Source organism: Carassius carassius, chromosome 7, assembly GCF_963082965.1.
Source record: "Carassius carassius chromosome 7, fCarCar2.1, whole genome shotgun sequence".
In the NCBI taxonomy this organism is placed as follows: Eukaryota; Metazoa; Chordata; class Actinopteri; order Cypriniformes; family Cyprinidae; genus Carassius; species Carassius carassius.
This window is the reverse complement of record NC_081761.1, coordinates 13,474,068-13,489,619: the sequence shown is the minus strand read 5'-3', so window position 1 is coordinate 13,489,619 and position 15,552 is coordinate 13,474,068. Positions and strand designations below refer to the sequence as shown.

The 15,552-nt window shown below is 38.2% G+C and overlaps 1 protein-coding gene across 6 annotated transcripts in view; it reads left to right on the top strand.

Annotated features, from left to right (window-relative positions):
• Positions 1-15,552, top strand: part of gria2a (glutamate receptor, ionotropic, AMPA 2a) — a 35,958-nt gene that overhangs the window by 841 nt on the left and 19,565 nt on the right. For all 6 annotated transcript variants that reach the window (XR_009434260.1, XM_059553927.1, XM_059553926.1 and 3 more), the window contains exon 3: positions 14,649-14,888. Coding sequence is in view for 5 of the 6 variants with exons in the window: in XM_059553927.1 (XP_059409910.1) it covers positions 14,649-14,888 (240 nt within the window). In the remaining variant the exon portion in view is untranslated. The remainder of the gene's footprint in view (positions 1-14,648; positions 14,889-15,552) is intronic.

Here is a 15,552-nt window from a genome sequence, read left to right as displayed (position 1 = left end):
GCGTTATTCGTATTCGAGTTAACACAGAATAGCTATCAACGGCATAGCCTACTTGTGTTCTATTATTAACGCTGTTGTGCCATCCACTTGTTTACGCAACGCTTAAAAGGACCGAGGGCTGGTTGTGGGCAAACAATCGGTATATCATTTAAGCAATTTGGTTTTAATCAGTCTGAATTGTGGCACATTTTGGTTCTGGTTGTCTAGATGTAGAACTATGCGTTGGGAAGATTGTGGTTATATAAACCCGTTTTGGGGGGATGTGATAATTGGCATTCTCGGGAGCAGCATGATGGTTTCCACAGTAACGGAGGAGGAGAGGAGATGGCCCCGTTTTACCAGCATCTGAACAATTAGATGCCAAATAAAACAGCTGAAAGTATGCGAGTGTCTTTTGTCGTTGTCGAATGTTTTACGGTCGAATTTCTTTATATCATTTAAGGGGTTATGACAAGCGAGGCACGAGGGCGTAAAAATGGACCTCTCGCGCGTCCCTCCCCCACGCATCTTACATCTGAAGCATGAAGATCAGTTTCAAATGATGAAAGACTTTACAATTTAAAAAGGCTATTAATTATTAATAGTCAGTATAAAGAGTTTGAAGATTCTTCATAGCGGTTGGCCTTTCACGACAGCCAGACTAACGTTAGTTCTTGTCAGATCTGTTCAATGGTTCTGTTCAACGGATTCACAAAACCGGCTTGAATGATTCATTCACTAATCAGACTGAACAATTAGTTAACGAATTGGACTGAATCGTTCCGAGTCAACAACTCATTGATTCTTTGAATTGAGAACGGTCTCTTTCCAACATGTCCGATTCGTAATGACCAAATTAGAACCAGTGAGTGAATTGATACCGAGAGGAGACTATGTGATGAAAGGTTAATTGTTGGGCATAGCCTAATTGCAAAACATTTACATAAAACGTCGTGGGCATTTTAAATAGCCTAGTTAATAATGTAAATGCGGTTTATATATATATATATATATATACATATACACAGTACAGACCAAAACTTTGGACACACCTTCTCATTCAAAGAGTTCTTTATTTTCATGACTATGAAAATTGTAGAATCACAGTGAAGGCATCAAAACTATGAATTAACACATGTGGAATTATGTACATAACAAAAAAAAAAAGTGAGAAACAACTGAAAATATGTCATTCTAGGTTCTTCAAAGTAGCCACCTTTTGCTTTGATTACTGCTTTGCACACTTGATGAGCTTCAAGAGGTAGTCACCTGAAATGGTCTTCCAATGGTCTTCCAACAGTCTTGAAGGAGTTCCCCGAGAGATGCTTAGCACTTGTTGGCCCTAGCACTTGTTGGCTTAGCACTTGTTGGTCTGCGGTCCAGCTCACCCCTAAACCATCTCGATTGGGTTCAGGTCTGGTGACTGTGGAGGCCAGGTCATCTGGCGCAGCACCCAATCGCTCTCCTTCTTGGTCAAATATCCCTTACACAGCCTGGAGGTGTGTTTGGGGTCATTGTCCTGTTGAAAAATAAATGGTCCAATTAAACGCAAACCGGATGGAATAGCGTGCCGCTGCAAGTTGCTGTGGTAGCCATGCTGGTTCAGTATGCCTTCAATTTTGAATAAATACCCAACAGTGTCACCAGCAAAGCACCCCCACACCATCACACCTCCTCCTCCATGCTTCACGGTGGGAACCAGGCATGTAGAGTCCATCCGTTCACCTTTTCTGCGTCGCACAAGGACACTGTGGTTGGAACCAAAGATCTCAAATTTGGACTCATCAGACCAAAGCACAGATTTCCTCTGGTCTAATGTCCATTCCTTGTGTCCTTTAGCCCAAACAAGTCTCTTCTGCTTGTTGCCTTTCTTTAGCAGTGGTTTCCTAGCAGATATTCTACCATGAAGGCCTGATTCACACGGTCTCCTCTTAACAGTTGTTCTAGAGATGTGTCTGCTGCTAGAACTCCGTGTGCCATTGACCTGGTCTCTAATCTGAGCTGCTGTTAACCTGCGATTTCTGAAGCTGGTGACTCGGATGAACTTATCCTCTGCAGCAGAGGTGACTCTTGGTCTTCCTTTCCTTGGGCGGTCCGCATGTGAGCCAGTTTCTTTGTAGCGCTTGATGGTTTTTGTGACTGCACTTGGGGACACTTTCAAAGTTTTCCCAATTTTTCGGACTGACTGACTGACCTTCATTTCTTAAAGTAATGATGGCCACTCGTTTTCCTGTACTTAGCTGCTTTTTTCTTGCCATAATACAAATTCTAACAGTCTATTCAGTAGGACTATCAGCTGTGTATCCACCTGACTTCTGCACAACACAACTGATGGTCCCAACTCCATTTATAAGGCAAGAAATCACACTTATTAAACCTGACAGGGATCACCTGTGAAGTGAAAACCATTTCAGGTGACTACCTCTTGAAGCTCATCAAGAGAATGCCAAGAGTGTGCAAAGCAGTAATCAAAGCAAAAGGTGGCTACTTTGAAGAACCTACAATATGACATATTTTCAGTAGTTTCACACTTTTTTGTTATGTATATAATTCCACATGTGTTAATTCATAGTTTTGATGCCTTCAGTGTGACTCTACAATTTTCATAGTCATGAAAAAAAAAGAAAACTCTTTGAATGAGAAGTTGTGTCCAAACTTTATAATGTATATATACATATAATATATGTATATATACAGTACAGACCAAAAGTTTGGAAACATTACTATTTTTAATGTTTTTGAAAGAAGTTTCTTCTGCTCATCAAGCCTGCATTTATTTGATCAAAAATACAGAAAAAACAGTAATATTGTGAAATATTATTACAACTTAAAATAATAGTTTTCTATTTGAATATACTTAAAAATAATAATTTATTCCTGTGATGCAAAGCTGAATTTTCAGAATCATTACTCCAGCCTTCAGTGTCACATGTAACATCCAGTCTATCACATGATCATTTAGAAATCATTCTAATATTCTGATTTATTATGAGTGTTGGAAACAGTTCTGCTGTCTAATATATTTGATGAATAAAAGGTTAAAAAGAACTGCATTTATTCCAAAAAAAAAAATTCTAATAATATATATTTTAATAATTTATTTTCTTTATTATCACTTTTTATCAATTTAACACATCCTTGCTGAATAAAAGTATTGATTTTATTTAAAAAAAAAAAGAAAGAAAAAAAATTACTGACCCCAAATTACTGACCAGTAGTGTATATTGTTATTACTAAATATTTATATTTTAAAAACATAGCTTCTTTTTTTATTATTATTTTACTTTTTATTCATCAAAGTATCCTAAAAAAAAAAATATATATATATATAATGAGTTGAATCATGTTTGCAACAGACTGAACTTGGGGAAAACGTAGTGTATGTGCTACATAACATTAACATTTTTTATTTACAATTTGTGCATGATACAAATGAACAACTGAGTATATTTAAAAAAAAAAACTTATTTGAAACAAACTGTTCTCAAACAGTTAACTAAATGAGTCTGTGATCTGTGAGTCTGTCATAGTGATTGTATATCACTATGTATACAAATTAATTTGTTTAATATAAATACATAAAATTGCATCTATGTTTTCATGAGCTGAATTCTGCTTGCAACAGGCTGAATTGAAAAAGCAACATGTATGTGCTACATACTCTGTTTAGGTGCAATTATAACATGTCATATCAGAATGTCAGAAACCATGCTATGATGACATGATGCAAATTAATAATTGATTGTTTTTTTTTTAACTACTGCTCACAAGAAAGAATTCATAGAAATGAGTCAAATCTCACATCAATACTCCTAGTAGAATGTATTATTTAGTAGACTCTTACTTGTAGGCTTTTGAGGAATGATAATTGTGACGAGTGGGGCGGGGCCGAGGGACATGGGAGCGAGGCCGGGGGAGTGATTGGAGATGAACTACACCTGTTCGTCCCACCGGTCTCGAGGCCCATGGAGGAGATGGAAGGATATAAAACTGGAGCGACGACAGTGAAGGACGAGAGAGGACCAGGCCTGGGCTTTTAGTTGTGTTTTGGGTTTTATTTGCGCGCACCAGTCGTCCGTGAGGGGCTGGTTTTGTGTTTATTTTGCTTTATTAAAATGTTGTTGATTGTCCGCCGGTTCCCGCCTCCTTCTTCCGGATGAATAGGAAGGTTTATCATTACAGTGGTGCCGAAGCCCGGGAGAAGGAGGGACGCGCTGCTGAAGATCCCTCGCCGCTGTGGTGAATCCGCGGTGCCATCGAGCTGGCGAGGAGTGTGCCGCCATGGACGCTCGAGGCGGTGGACTGGAGCGAGTTGCCGGGGACGGGCGAGCTCGCTACCGGCCGCCCACGATGTGGAGAGACGGCTGCCGTCCGTGAGGGAGCGGAGGAGTCGGCGCCGTTCGCCAGGTGGCCGGAGCCTGCTGCCTCCGCCGGAACGGGGAGGAGCAGGGAACGGGGGACTCCTGCCGGCTGCCCAAAACCGGAGGAGCCGTCGCCGTCCACCGGGCGGCGGAGGAGTGTCGTGCCGTCCGCCGAGGGCCGTCCAGTGCCACCGCCAGGCACCGCGGAGGAGATCACCCAGCTGGTGGAGGGCCGAGCAGCGGTGCGTCTGGGAACCGGAATTTTTTTTTTTTTTTTTTTTTTCCTCTCTCCCCTCTCTCGTCTCTGTCGCTCCTCCTTCCATCTCCTTTTCTCTCGCCTCGCCTGTCCTACCCCCAGGTTCCCGCAGGTCCCCGGGAGCGGCCCCCCCGGAGGGAGGGAGGGGGGGGGGAAGTAGAGCGCAGTCTCGGGAGTACCCCCCGGCCTGCGAGGGGCGATGGGGGTATGTGACGAGTGGGGCGGGGCCGAGGGACATGGGAGCGAGGCCGGGGGAGTGATTGGAGATGAACTACACCTGTTCGTCCCACCGGTCTCGAGGCCCATGGAGGAGATGGAAGGATATAAAACTGGAGCGACGACAGTGAAGGACGAGAGAGGACCAGGCCTGGGCTTTTAGTTGTGTTTTGGGTTTTATTTGCGCGCACCAGTCGTCCGTGAGGGGCTGGTGCGCTGGTTTTGTGTTTATTTTGCTTTATTAAAATGTTGTTGATTGTCCGCCGGTTCCCGCCTCCTTCTTCCGGATGAATAGGAAGGTTTATCATTACAATAATATTGTATTGCATATCTGTAGATATGTTCAATTTGGTTTTATTTAACAATTGCATATTCTAAGCGATAATTTCTAAATAGAAATCTATGCAAATGCATGATAGTTTTAACATTTTACACCAGCAAGGAAACACATTGCTTTATTGAGGTCCCTGAAGAGGTGCGCAAACCTGAATGGGCTGTGGAGACGCCTCGTTATAGTTTTCACCCAGTCCATCAACTTGAATGCGTTGTCTCTGTGTGCATGGCTCCTTTGATGTCAAACACTGATGCTTTGCGATGTGAGCTTCACTGCGACAAGTCTGCGTCTCATCAGCCTGAACTGCCGCTGATTCATGCGAATGGCCTGCCCACCCCCACATTCCCGTCCCACAGATACATACATCATGAACTGAAAATCTCAATGATACTTCAGGGTACACATACATAATATTTTGAAAATTGCTTTGGCATTTGATTGTGAGGAGGTGTGTGGAATGAGGGCCTGTGCTTTCTGCTTTTCACCTGCAAATATAGAACATAATGTAGTCACTGCACCTGGAAGATGAATAAGTGTATTATTTTGTCTTGCTATATGCAAACATGCCTAGACCTACATACTCTAATGTTGTTTGTTTAATGCACACAAGGGATTTCCATTGCTGTTGAATTTACCCACATGCGGATCATGGGTGTTTTCTCTGAAGAGGCAAGGGAGGCAGTGCCTCTTTAAAAAATGGGATGGGAAAATAATTCATAGTGTGAAAATAAAGCAAAGAAAATATTACAAAAATCTGACATTAAAAAGTAAAAAGTTACACTATCTAAAAGCAACAAAAGTGTGTAAAGCCACAGTGGGAGACTGTCTTTCTTGCCACTCTTGAGCCCACTGAGTTTTAACAAACCACTTAAAAATAGACTGTTTTACTTACGCTCGAAGCATCCTATGTGTATATGACTTTCTTCTTTCAGACGAATACAGTCAGAGTTATGTAAAAAATTGTCCTGGCTATCCCAAGCTCTATCCTTGCAATCAGTAGGCGTTGCAGCTGAACAGTCCACAAGTCGTCAAATAAAGCATGCGCATTCATAATAATCGTGCCTCACACCGCTCCGGGGTGAGGCACGTTTATTATTTTTATCTAATAAACACTTTTCTCTCACTTCCGTTGTCCATCATACGCGGAAGCCGTATGTATATGCAGCACGCTCTAGGGGTGGGCGATATAGCCTCAAAATGATATCACGATATTTCAAGAATTTTTATACTAATGATATTTAGGACAATATACAAAAAAATATGGAAAAACATTTTATTGGTGATTGCAGCTGTCATGCAGCAGCATTTATTAGTGCAAACATAGTCTCAGCCTCAGACGTCATCCCCATGGACCATTGGCTGAACATTTGACGTATATGGGACACAAAAGTGGAAACGCTTCAGAAATGTCGAAGTCCTCATCGGATTGGTTGAATTCTACAGGATTTCCGTGAGACGTGTGTGTCATGTTCTTTTATGTTCCACCTGGAAACAAAGATACCGTGGTGCCAAACCCCCTCACGAAAGAAGAAAGCCTAGTGTTTACAATTGTGACAACGAGGAATCGACTACATGCTGGATTTTCAAAAGTATGTGAAATATTTAAATTTCACAGCATAGAATCTTTCAAATATGTCTAAGAGTTTTACACACCAGTCTGTTATTGTGGCGACATTTCCACGCCTCAAAGCGTGACGATGAACGAAACGAACTGTGATTGGTTGTTGATATGTTGGTCAAAGGCCTCATGGGTGGGCCTTGGCCAATGAAAGCTGCGATAGATTCCAGAACACAATGAAGGGCATTGTCCATCCATTTCAATGAGATACTGTCATAATGACAAACTACCTAATTCAGAGTGTAAATTATCTATTATCATAAGGTGGCAGAAGAAGCATTATAGTGCAATAGTAGTGTCCAGTGTTGGGCAAGTTACTATAGAAAAGTAATTAGTTATAGTTACTAGTTACTTCTCAAAAATAGCAACCAATTACCAGGTAAAGTATTATTGCGTTACTTTAAAAAACAATATGTTCACGTGTCTCTTAACTTGGATGCCTCCAATATTAAATGTTAAATTAATGAAATGGACACTATATTAAATAAATTATCATTTTTAAACATTGTACACTAATACAAAACAACAATTTAAAAATACTTATCTAACACTGGTAATTTTTTAACATTCTACAAACAAAGCACAATTTAAGTTAGTAAAATAATATTTTGAGGACATTTCTGAGACCCCCTTTTTGAATCAGACATGCAAATAAATGCAGCCTTGCTGAGCAGAAGGGAATTATTTTAAAACTGACACAACTGACTAGTGATGGGCCTTTCACAAAGGATGCGAAAAGCGCTGCGCTGGCCGCCGGGTTCAGCGCAGCCCTTCAGAGTGGCAAAAACTATTTTGAACTTTTAGCACGCTTGCGCAACTTGCGCGCCAGTGGTGCGCTCTGCTATGCGAGCACTTTGGTTGAAGCAGCAATTAACCATCCTCGTGTGGCACAAGCCTTTGAAATGATTGAGCATCATATCGCAGTGCATTCTACGTCCTGTGTGAAAGGTCCATCACCATAAGATGACATTGCACCCCGAATCATCACAGACTGTGGACTTCAACCAACTTGGGCTATGAGCTTCTCCACCCTTCCTCCAGACTCTAGGACCTTGGTTTCCAAATGAAATACAAAACTTGCTCTCATCTGAAAAGAGGACTTTGGACCACTGGACAACAATACAGTTCTTCTTCTCCTTAGCCCAGGTAAGACGTTGTTTGTGGTTCAGGAGTGGCTTAACAAGAGGAATACAACGACTGTAGCCAAATTCCTTGACACTTCTATATACCTTGACCTCAGCCTCAGTCCATTCCTTGTGAAGTTCACTCAATTTCTTGAATCAATTTTGCTTGACAATCCTCATAAGGCTGCGGTTCTCTCTGTTGGTTGTGCATCTTTTTCTTCCACACTTTTTCCATCCAGTCAACTTTCTGTTAACATGCTTGGATACAGCACTCTGTGAACAGCCAGCTTCTTTGGCAATGAATGTTTGTGGCGTACCCTCCTTGTGAAGGGTGTCAATGATTGTCTTCTGGACAACTGTCAGATCAGCAGTCTTCCCCATGATTGTGTAGCCTAGTGAACCAAACTGAGAGACCATTTTAAAGGCTCAGGAAACCTTTGCAGGTGTTTTAAGTTGATTAGCTGATTTGCATTTCACCATATTCTAATTTGTTGTTTTTGTTAAATGTGAGCCAAAATCATCACAATTAAAAGAACCAAAGACTTAAACTACTTCAGTCTGTGTACATTGAATTCATTCAATACACAAGTTTCACAATTTGATTTAAATTACTAAAATAAATGAACTTTTCCACATTCTAATTTATTGAGATGCACCTGTACATTACATTGAGCAGGATTTTCTGTGGATGATATATAAGCTTCATGATAAGAATTTCTTTGCCAGAAAAGCCAACTGTTTAGACAGAATATGGTCTGCCAATACAAAAAACTAATTTATGTTGTAACATACAAACACTGTAATCACTTGTTTTATCCTTGAAGTGATTGAAGTGATTTAAGTGACTCATCGGAGACCCGTCCAAGTCTATTGACAGATACTCTGTGCCCTTGAAAGGTTTCAGCATTGTTGTGACAGTTACATTTTGTATCAGAACAGTTATGTCTTTTAGTGTACAGCAGACTCTGTTATTCTATTCAAATATTTTCAGAAGCATGTTTGTTTTTGGATCGTCCCATTTGCTTATAACATGATGATATTAGAGTTTGAGTTCCTGGAACACAGCAGTTTTTCTTTAGTAGTCAGATTAACACATTAATGTTAACACTGAGCATATAATGCCTCCAGCTTGCTGCCAGTTATGAGATGCTATCACTATACAACAACAACCCATTGTGATGCACTAACAATTTTTCCATTCCCCTTTTTTTTACCTTGCTGATGACACAGACCCCAAAATATAATGAGACCCAATTTATACTGTGAAAAATAATCATTTTAATAATTATAAAAGTATATAAAATATATATAAAAGTGTGTTAGGAAAAGGTGCACAAGCAACAGGGGTGACCACAGCCTTGGGAAGATTGTCAGGAAAAGCTGATTCAAGAACTTGGGAGAGCTTCACAAGGAGTGGACTGAAGCCAGAGTCAGCACATCAAGAGTAAATTTAGCATTTCATTTGTAAATCAAGGTCTGGAGGAAGACTGGAGAGGCACAGAATCCAAGCTGCTTGAAGTCCAGTGTGAAGTTTCTGAAGTCAGTGATGATTTGGGTGCCGTGACGTCTGCTGGTGTTGCTCCATTGTGTTTTATCAAGTCAATGCAGCCATCTACCAGGAGATTTTGGAGCAATTTATGCTTCAGTCTGCTGACAAGCTTTATGGAGATGCTGATTTCATTTTGCTGCAGGACTTTAGTACCTGCCCACAGTGCCAAAACCACTTCCAAGTGGTTTGATGACCATGATATTACTGTGCTTGATTAGCCAGCCAACTCACCTGACCTGAACCTCACAGAGGATCTATGGGGTATTGTGAAGAGGAAGATAAGTAACATCAGACAAACAATACAGAGGAGCTGAAGGCGTTTTCCATGATTTTCAAATTTTTGAGATGCACCTGTATGTGTGTGTGCTATATTAAAGATATTCACATCAGCGCGTCCAGAAGGGGGTGTGGAGGATTTAGTGCTGAAGACAGGATGAAAAACGAGTGACTGAGCATTTTCTCTCCTTTACTGACAGTCCCTCAATCCCAACAAATCTGCAATCACCTTGAGGAACAGAAAGAGATGCGCGTGTGTGTGTGTGTGTGTGTGTTGGGGGGGAGTCAAGTAAAGCAGGGGTTTATTTAAAGGCATTTGATAATCAGGAGAGCAAAGTCGACAGTTGAATGAGGAATGTGTATGTGATGTGATGGAGGACTGTTTTAAAGTCATTAATGTATACCAAGGATAACCTGATCATTACAGAGGAAACATGTTTTTGAAGGTTAAAGATGATTGCGTGTTGTCAGAAGCTGGACAAGGCCATCAATCAGTCAAAAGTGAGATGATAAGAAAGTAGTGGGGGATATGACATATTGGTATTAAGAGGTGAGCTTGTTATTAAGGGGAGTGCAAGCAGATAGTTGTTCATGGGTACAATGTCTCAACTTGGCACATTAATATATAATTCAATTGAAGTGCTGTCACATGCATGTATTGCCACATTGTAATTAATAATCATGTTTTTGTTAGCATCCATCAAAAAAAAAGAAAGAAAGAAGGATAAGATCAAAATAAATATTATTATTTGTATTTTTAAAGTATTTTTCTGTCTGGATTGTCTGGCATTACAACATTTCTTCATTAGATTTCAAGACAAAATATATCTATTTAATCAATATCACAGAAAGAAAGTGTGTCGTCACATTTGCATACATTGCATTTTATACAATACAGATTGTCATTAAAAAAAGCGTCACAACAGTATAAACAGTATTATTGTTGGAAAGTTCTTCAAGAATCAAACACATTTTTTTTTTGATGTAAAGCAGCCCTAAAAAATAATAGTGTCATTATTCAGGTCAGGTTAGTTAATTGTTAAATTTCGTTTACAGCATGAATGTTGCAATGTTCACTATGAAATGAACTCAGCAATAAAGCAGTTCTACAGAAGATAGTGTCAGTTCAGTGTTTATGCAGTTTAGTTCAATAATATTGATAGTGCCAGTTTATTAAATTAAGAAATTACATTACTGATGATGTACTATTTGACAACAGACCACAGAAGTTTCGTGCCCTTCAAGTAGAAGTCATGTAGACGTGGGAAACGTAGAATTCTTATACGTAAGTTGTGATGTTGAAGGGTCATGTTGATTTAAAATTTGATAGAGAGAAAGAGAGAGATATCAGTGAGTGGAAAGCAGTCCTGTAGGTAATGGTGAATCACAGATGAAGCAAAGCTAAGTGTGAAACCAGAACTTATGGGGACTCAATCAATGGTACGATACAATTTTATTTACATCATCTCTACACTGTAGTGTGCGTCTATGTGTGATGTAAATATTTACTCTGAACTTATGAGAAGAGACTTTTAAGCTTTAACAAAGCACATTTTCTGTCATAAAGGCTCATTAATATCTGCATATTCAAATTATAAATGACAGGAGTGATATGTTAATGCCTTGGACCAAATGCAAATGTTGGTGCATCTCTCTCTCATCCAAGGTCAAATGCAGAAACACCCATGATTTCTGATTACCACTGATTGACGGATAGGCTGTCTTGTCAATTGGCTTTAATGTCTATGTCAACAGCAGACAGATCCAATTAGTTAACGGAGTTTACCTTCTTCTCATGAATTTGAAAATCTTTAAAACAACAACCAAAAATGTTCTTTTGTGCATTAGAACTAATGCTATACACTCTTTAAGAAAAAAGATAAGGGGCTGGAATAAAGTACCTTAAACTTTAACACAAAACAGTTATTCAGGACGACATATTTCCAGATACAACAGTTATTGTGTGTGAAGAACCTTTAAAGAACCAATTTTGTTAATAGTGTAGAACAAGCATGCATTTGTTTGAAATATTTGTAGTTATCATTTATTCTTTAATTGATAATACTGGAAGAATATGCTGGAAGAACATTGTTTTCTGGTCATGATTCCCAGTATGAATATGGCATACAAATTGCCATACTGAAATTCCCTACTGTACTGACAACACATTTAGACAGCTAAAGCAATTGACACGCAAATGAATCCCCAGTGCACGTATATGTGCGGCCCCATTCACACACAGGCATATCCCATAAGCCCTGATGTGTGGCAGTGCCAGCTCAGACAGCAGCAGGCTCTGTCTACTGTTCCGTGTGACTGCTGATCAAAGTCTCATATTTAGCTCTCTGACTGCATGCAGACTGTCTGCAGATCACTGTGTGTGAGCACAAGCTGCAGCTGGATTATGAATAGTTTGGAAAGCACCCATATACACATGGAATTAAATATGCAAAGTAGAATATATATATGCATTGCGGACATGCATGGACAACTACAGGTGTCACCGACATGCATCAGCTTTCGGAGAAGGTGAAAAAACACGAAAAAGCAAAGATGCATATGGATAGTAGGGAGCAGTGTTATATAAGTGAGTAATTTAAGTAAGCAGTGTAATGTAAGTGAGGAATGTGATATAAATGAGCAGTGTAATATAAGTGAGTTGTGTAAACAGTGATTTATGTGACTTCTTATTAAACTGAAATCGAAGGTAAACCTAATCACTAAAGCTTTACACTGCAGAATTAATCTCTTATCACAATTTGTTGTCTGTGATGAGAGAATTCGGAACAGTGCAGATGAGCATGTGCTCTAAAAGCCTCTGTTTGGCCACTGTATTCAACTGAAATACATATCAGTGGTTATGCTCAGTGTTGCAAAAATGCTAAAAAATAAATCTGATGCAACAATGAACAGATCTACTTTTTATATATTCACATTTCACTTTAATTGCAACAGGCATTGTTTGTCCGTTTCATTTTGGACCCTCAATTATGCAATTGTACAATATTGTGCTTGTATTGAAGGTTCATAATCTTGCTCATATAATTGCACATATCCAAGATGCATTACTCCTAGTTTAATGTAATTGATTTCAGACCCCATTAGCATTTGCCCTGAAGATGTTAAATATGTTGACATTAATAACCTTTCATTTTCATAGTTTTCTGTTTTGTTTGTTTCTACATCTTTGTTGTTTACAGTGTGTGATTTAATGTTTGAGATCAAGAAATGAATATCTGAATACTGTGTCTTAACTGCATTAAAGTATGCTTAGGTCAATTCATGGTTTAATGTTGATGAATTGTATGAGTCATATTGAATTCTTTCCATAAAAGTGATCAACTGACCTTCTCCAACATTAAGTACATGTGCATAGATCTATAGTCCAAATGTGCTCCATATTGGCATGATTTCAGTTAGTCTAAAAAGATCAAATTACATTTTAAAAAGATGATTTATTGCTTTAGTGAACTTTTAAAGTGCAAGCAAACACACTTAATTCTCCAATCGATTTCTGTCCTAATTGTTAGAGTGTAGATCATTAAGTGGCTTCTGTCAAAATAAGAGACTCTATATATCAAATAAAGACTAAATACTTTAGTTTGTTGGCAGTGGTTTGAGTTAGTATGTATATTATGTTTGCATAGATTTATTGTGTTTAAAAAGCCAGGCTGGCTTGAGGAGTGGGCGTTATCTGTGTCTAATCCATTTTTTTCTCTACAGTGCTCAGTCACACATTCTCAGATCAGATTAAGCTCAATACTCTCAGACTAGTTTATCAACCATTGATCTACATGCACTGATTCAGCTCTTATGCCCCCTTCCTAAATTTAGCAAAAGAGAACTGGCCTCACACCAGTGACAATGAGCTTACCACATTCAGTGGTCAAAAAAGTAGCATTTTTAGGCAAGTTATATTATATTATAAGTTATAAGGAAATATTCAAGTGAAATGTGTGCTTTATTTGTACAGGAAACTCATTCATTGAACTCATTCAGATTATCCAAAAATCATTATCACATAGTTATTTCTAATGCAAACCAATATTTTGAAGACACTACTAGCCATGATCTTATTCAAAAGTATATGTGTGTGTGTGTGTGTGTATATATATATACATATATATATATATATATATATATATATATATATATATATATATATATATATATATATATATATATATATATATATATATATATATATATATATATATATATATATATATATAATTGTGAATGCTAATTTCCCCCATTTTTGCATTTAGATTACCACTGGCATCATCTGATGCTCACTTTGGTCTTGATAATTTACTCACCCCATGTCATCCAAGATGTTTATGTCTTTCTGTCTTCACTCAAAAAGAAATTAACTTTATTTTATTTTTTTTGACTGAAGAAAGAAAGACATGGATATCTTGGATGATATGGGGTGAGTTAATTATCACGAAATTTTTATTCTGGAAGTAGACTAATACTTTAATTGAATTGTGAACGATTTATCAATACATACGTTTCATTTTAATCAGCAGAATATCAAATATCAAATCTCAATCTCGTGATTAAATAACAGGCTGCTTTCTGGTATGTAAAAAGAATGTAAGAAGCGCACAAAATATTTGTCTTTTTTTGATAATCTGTCTCACTCAGATTACAACACAGATGAAAATATATGGTGCTACTTCTCATCACAACTTTAATTTATGAAAATATTAATAATTTAATTAAATGTAATAGAATTAATGTTAAATTAGTTCCGTGTAATGTGAAATCTGAAAATTTATATTTATTTATCATTTAGACAAAAAAAAGGTAAATTGTAATGTCAGACATTTATTGGTATTGGCCAGAACTGTAATATATTGTTATCTTACAATATTTTAATTAGTTTAGTTGCTGTGTATTGATGTCTGTCACTGTTTATTTTCTTTTCAGTTTGCTCACAGTTTTCCAGAGGAGTGTATGCCATCTTTGGCTTCTATGATAAGAAGTCGGTGAACACTATCACTTCATTCTGTGAGACACTGCACGTGTCCTTCATCACACCAAGTTTTCCAGCTGATGGGCTAAACCAGTTTGTTCTGCAGATGAGGCCTGATATCAAAGGTCCTCTCATCAGCTTGGTGGAGTATTACAAGTGGGAGAAGTTTGCCTATCTGTATGACAGTGACAGAGGTAAACGCTTTCTCTCTGTCTTTTGAGAAATTTTTTTTCTCAAAAAAAACTTTTTTTTCCACAGCCAAGGCTCTTTCTGAGCTGCTTGCACACACACACACACACACACATACTCTAGAGAATTCAATCAATAGTCCTATTACTTTGTGGTGAAATGCCTCTTTGTAGAAAGAGCATGCGAGTTGAGAGTGCTTACAGATAAGCACATTACAGTCTCTTTCTCATTCTCCCTTTCTCTCTTGCTCTCTCTCTTTCAGTCACTCTATTTTATTTTTCTTTGTTTATGCATAATTTAATTATTTAATTTAAAATTAATTATATCAGTAATTTATTTACTTATCCATGTATTATTTTTGCAGGTTCTGTCCTCTATAACTAACCAGATGTGAGATGACAAGTTTCTCTTGACAAGCAATTTATCTGTCCAAATTGAGTGTAAAAGTGCTGTGCATCATGATACAGTCTTTGTTCTGATTTTTATTTGCCCATTAAGTTTCCTCAAGACTTTTTTCACAATCCTTTTTTGTCTCAGGACTTAAAAGTATAAGAGTGCCAAATTTTCCAATGTGTCTGTGCGTTTCAGTGAATTGATATAAAGGGTGATTTTTTTTTTCTTTTTCTTTTGGATCATGACTCAAAAATGCTTATGAAAATCTGTGTGTGA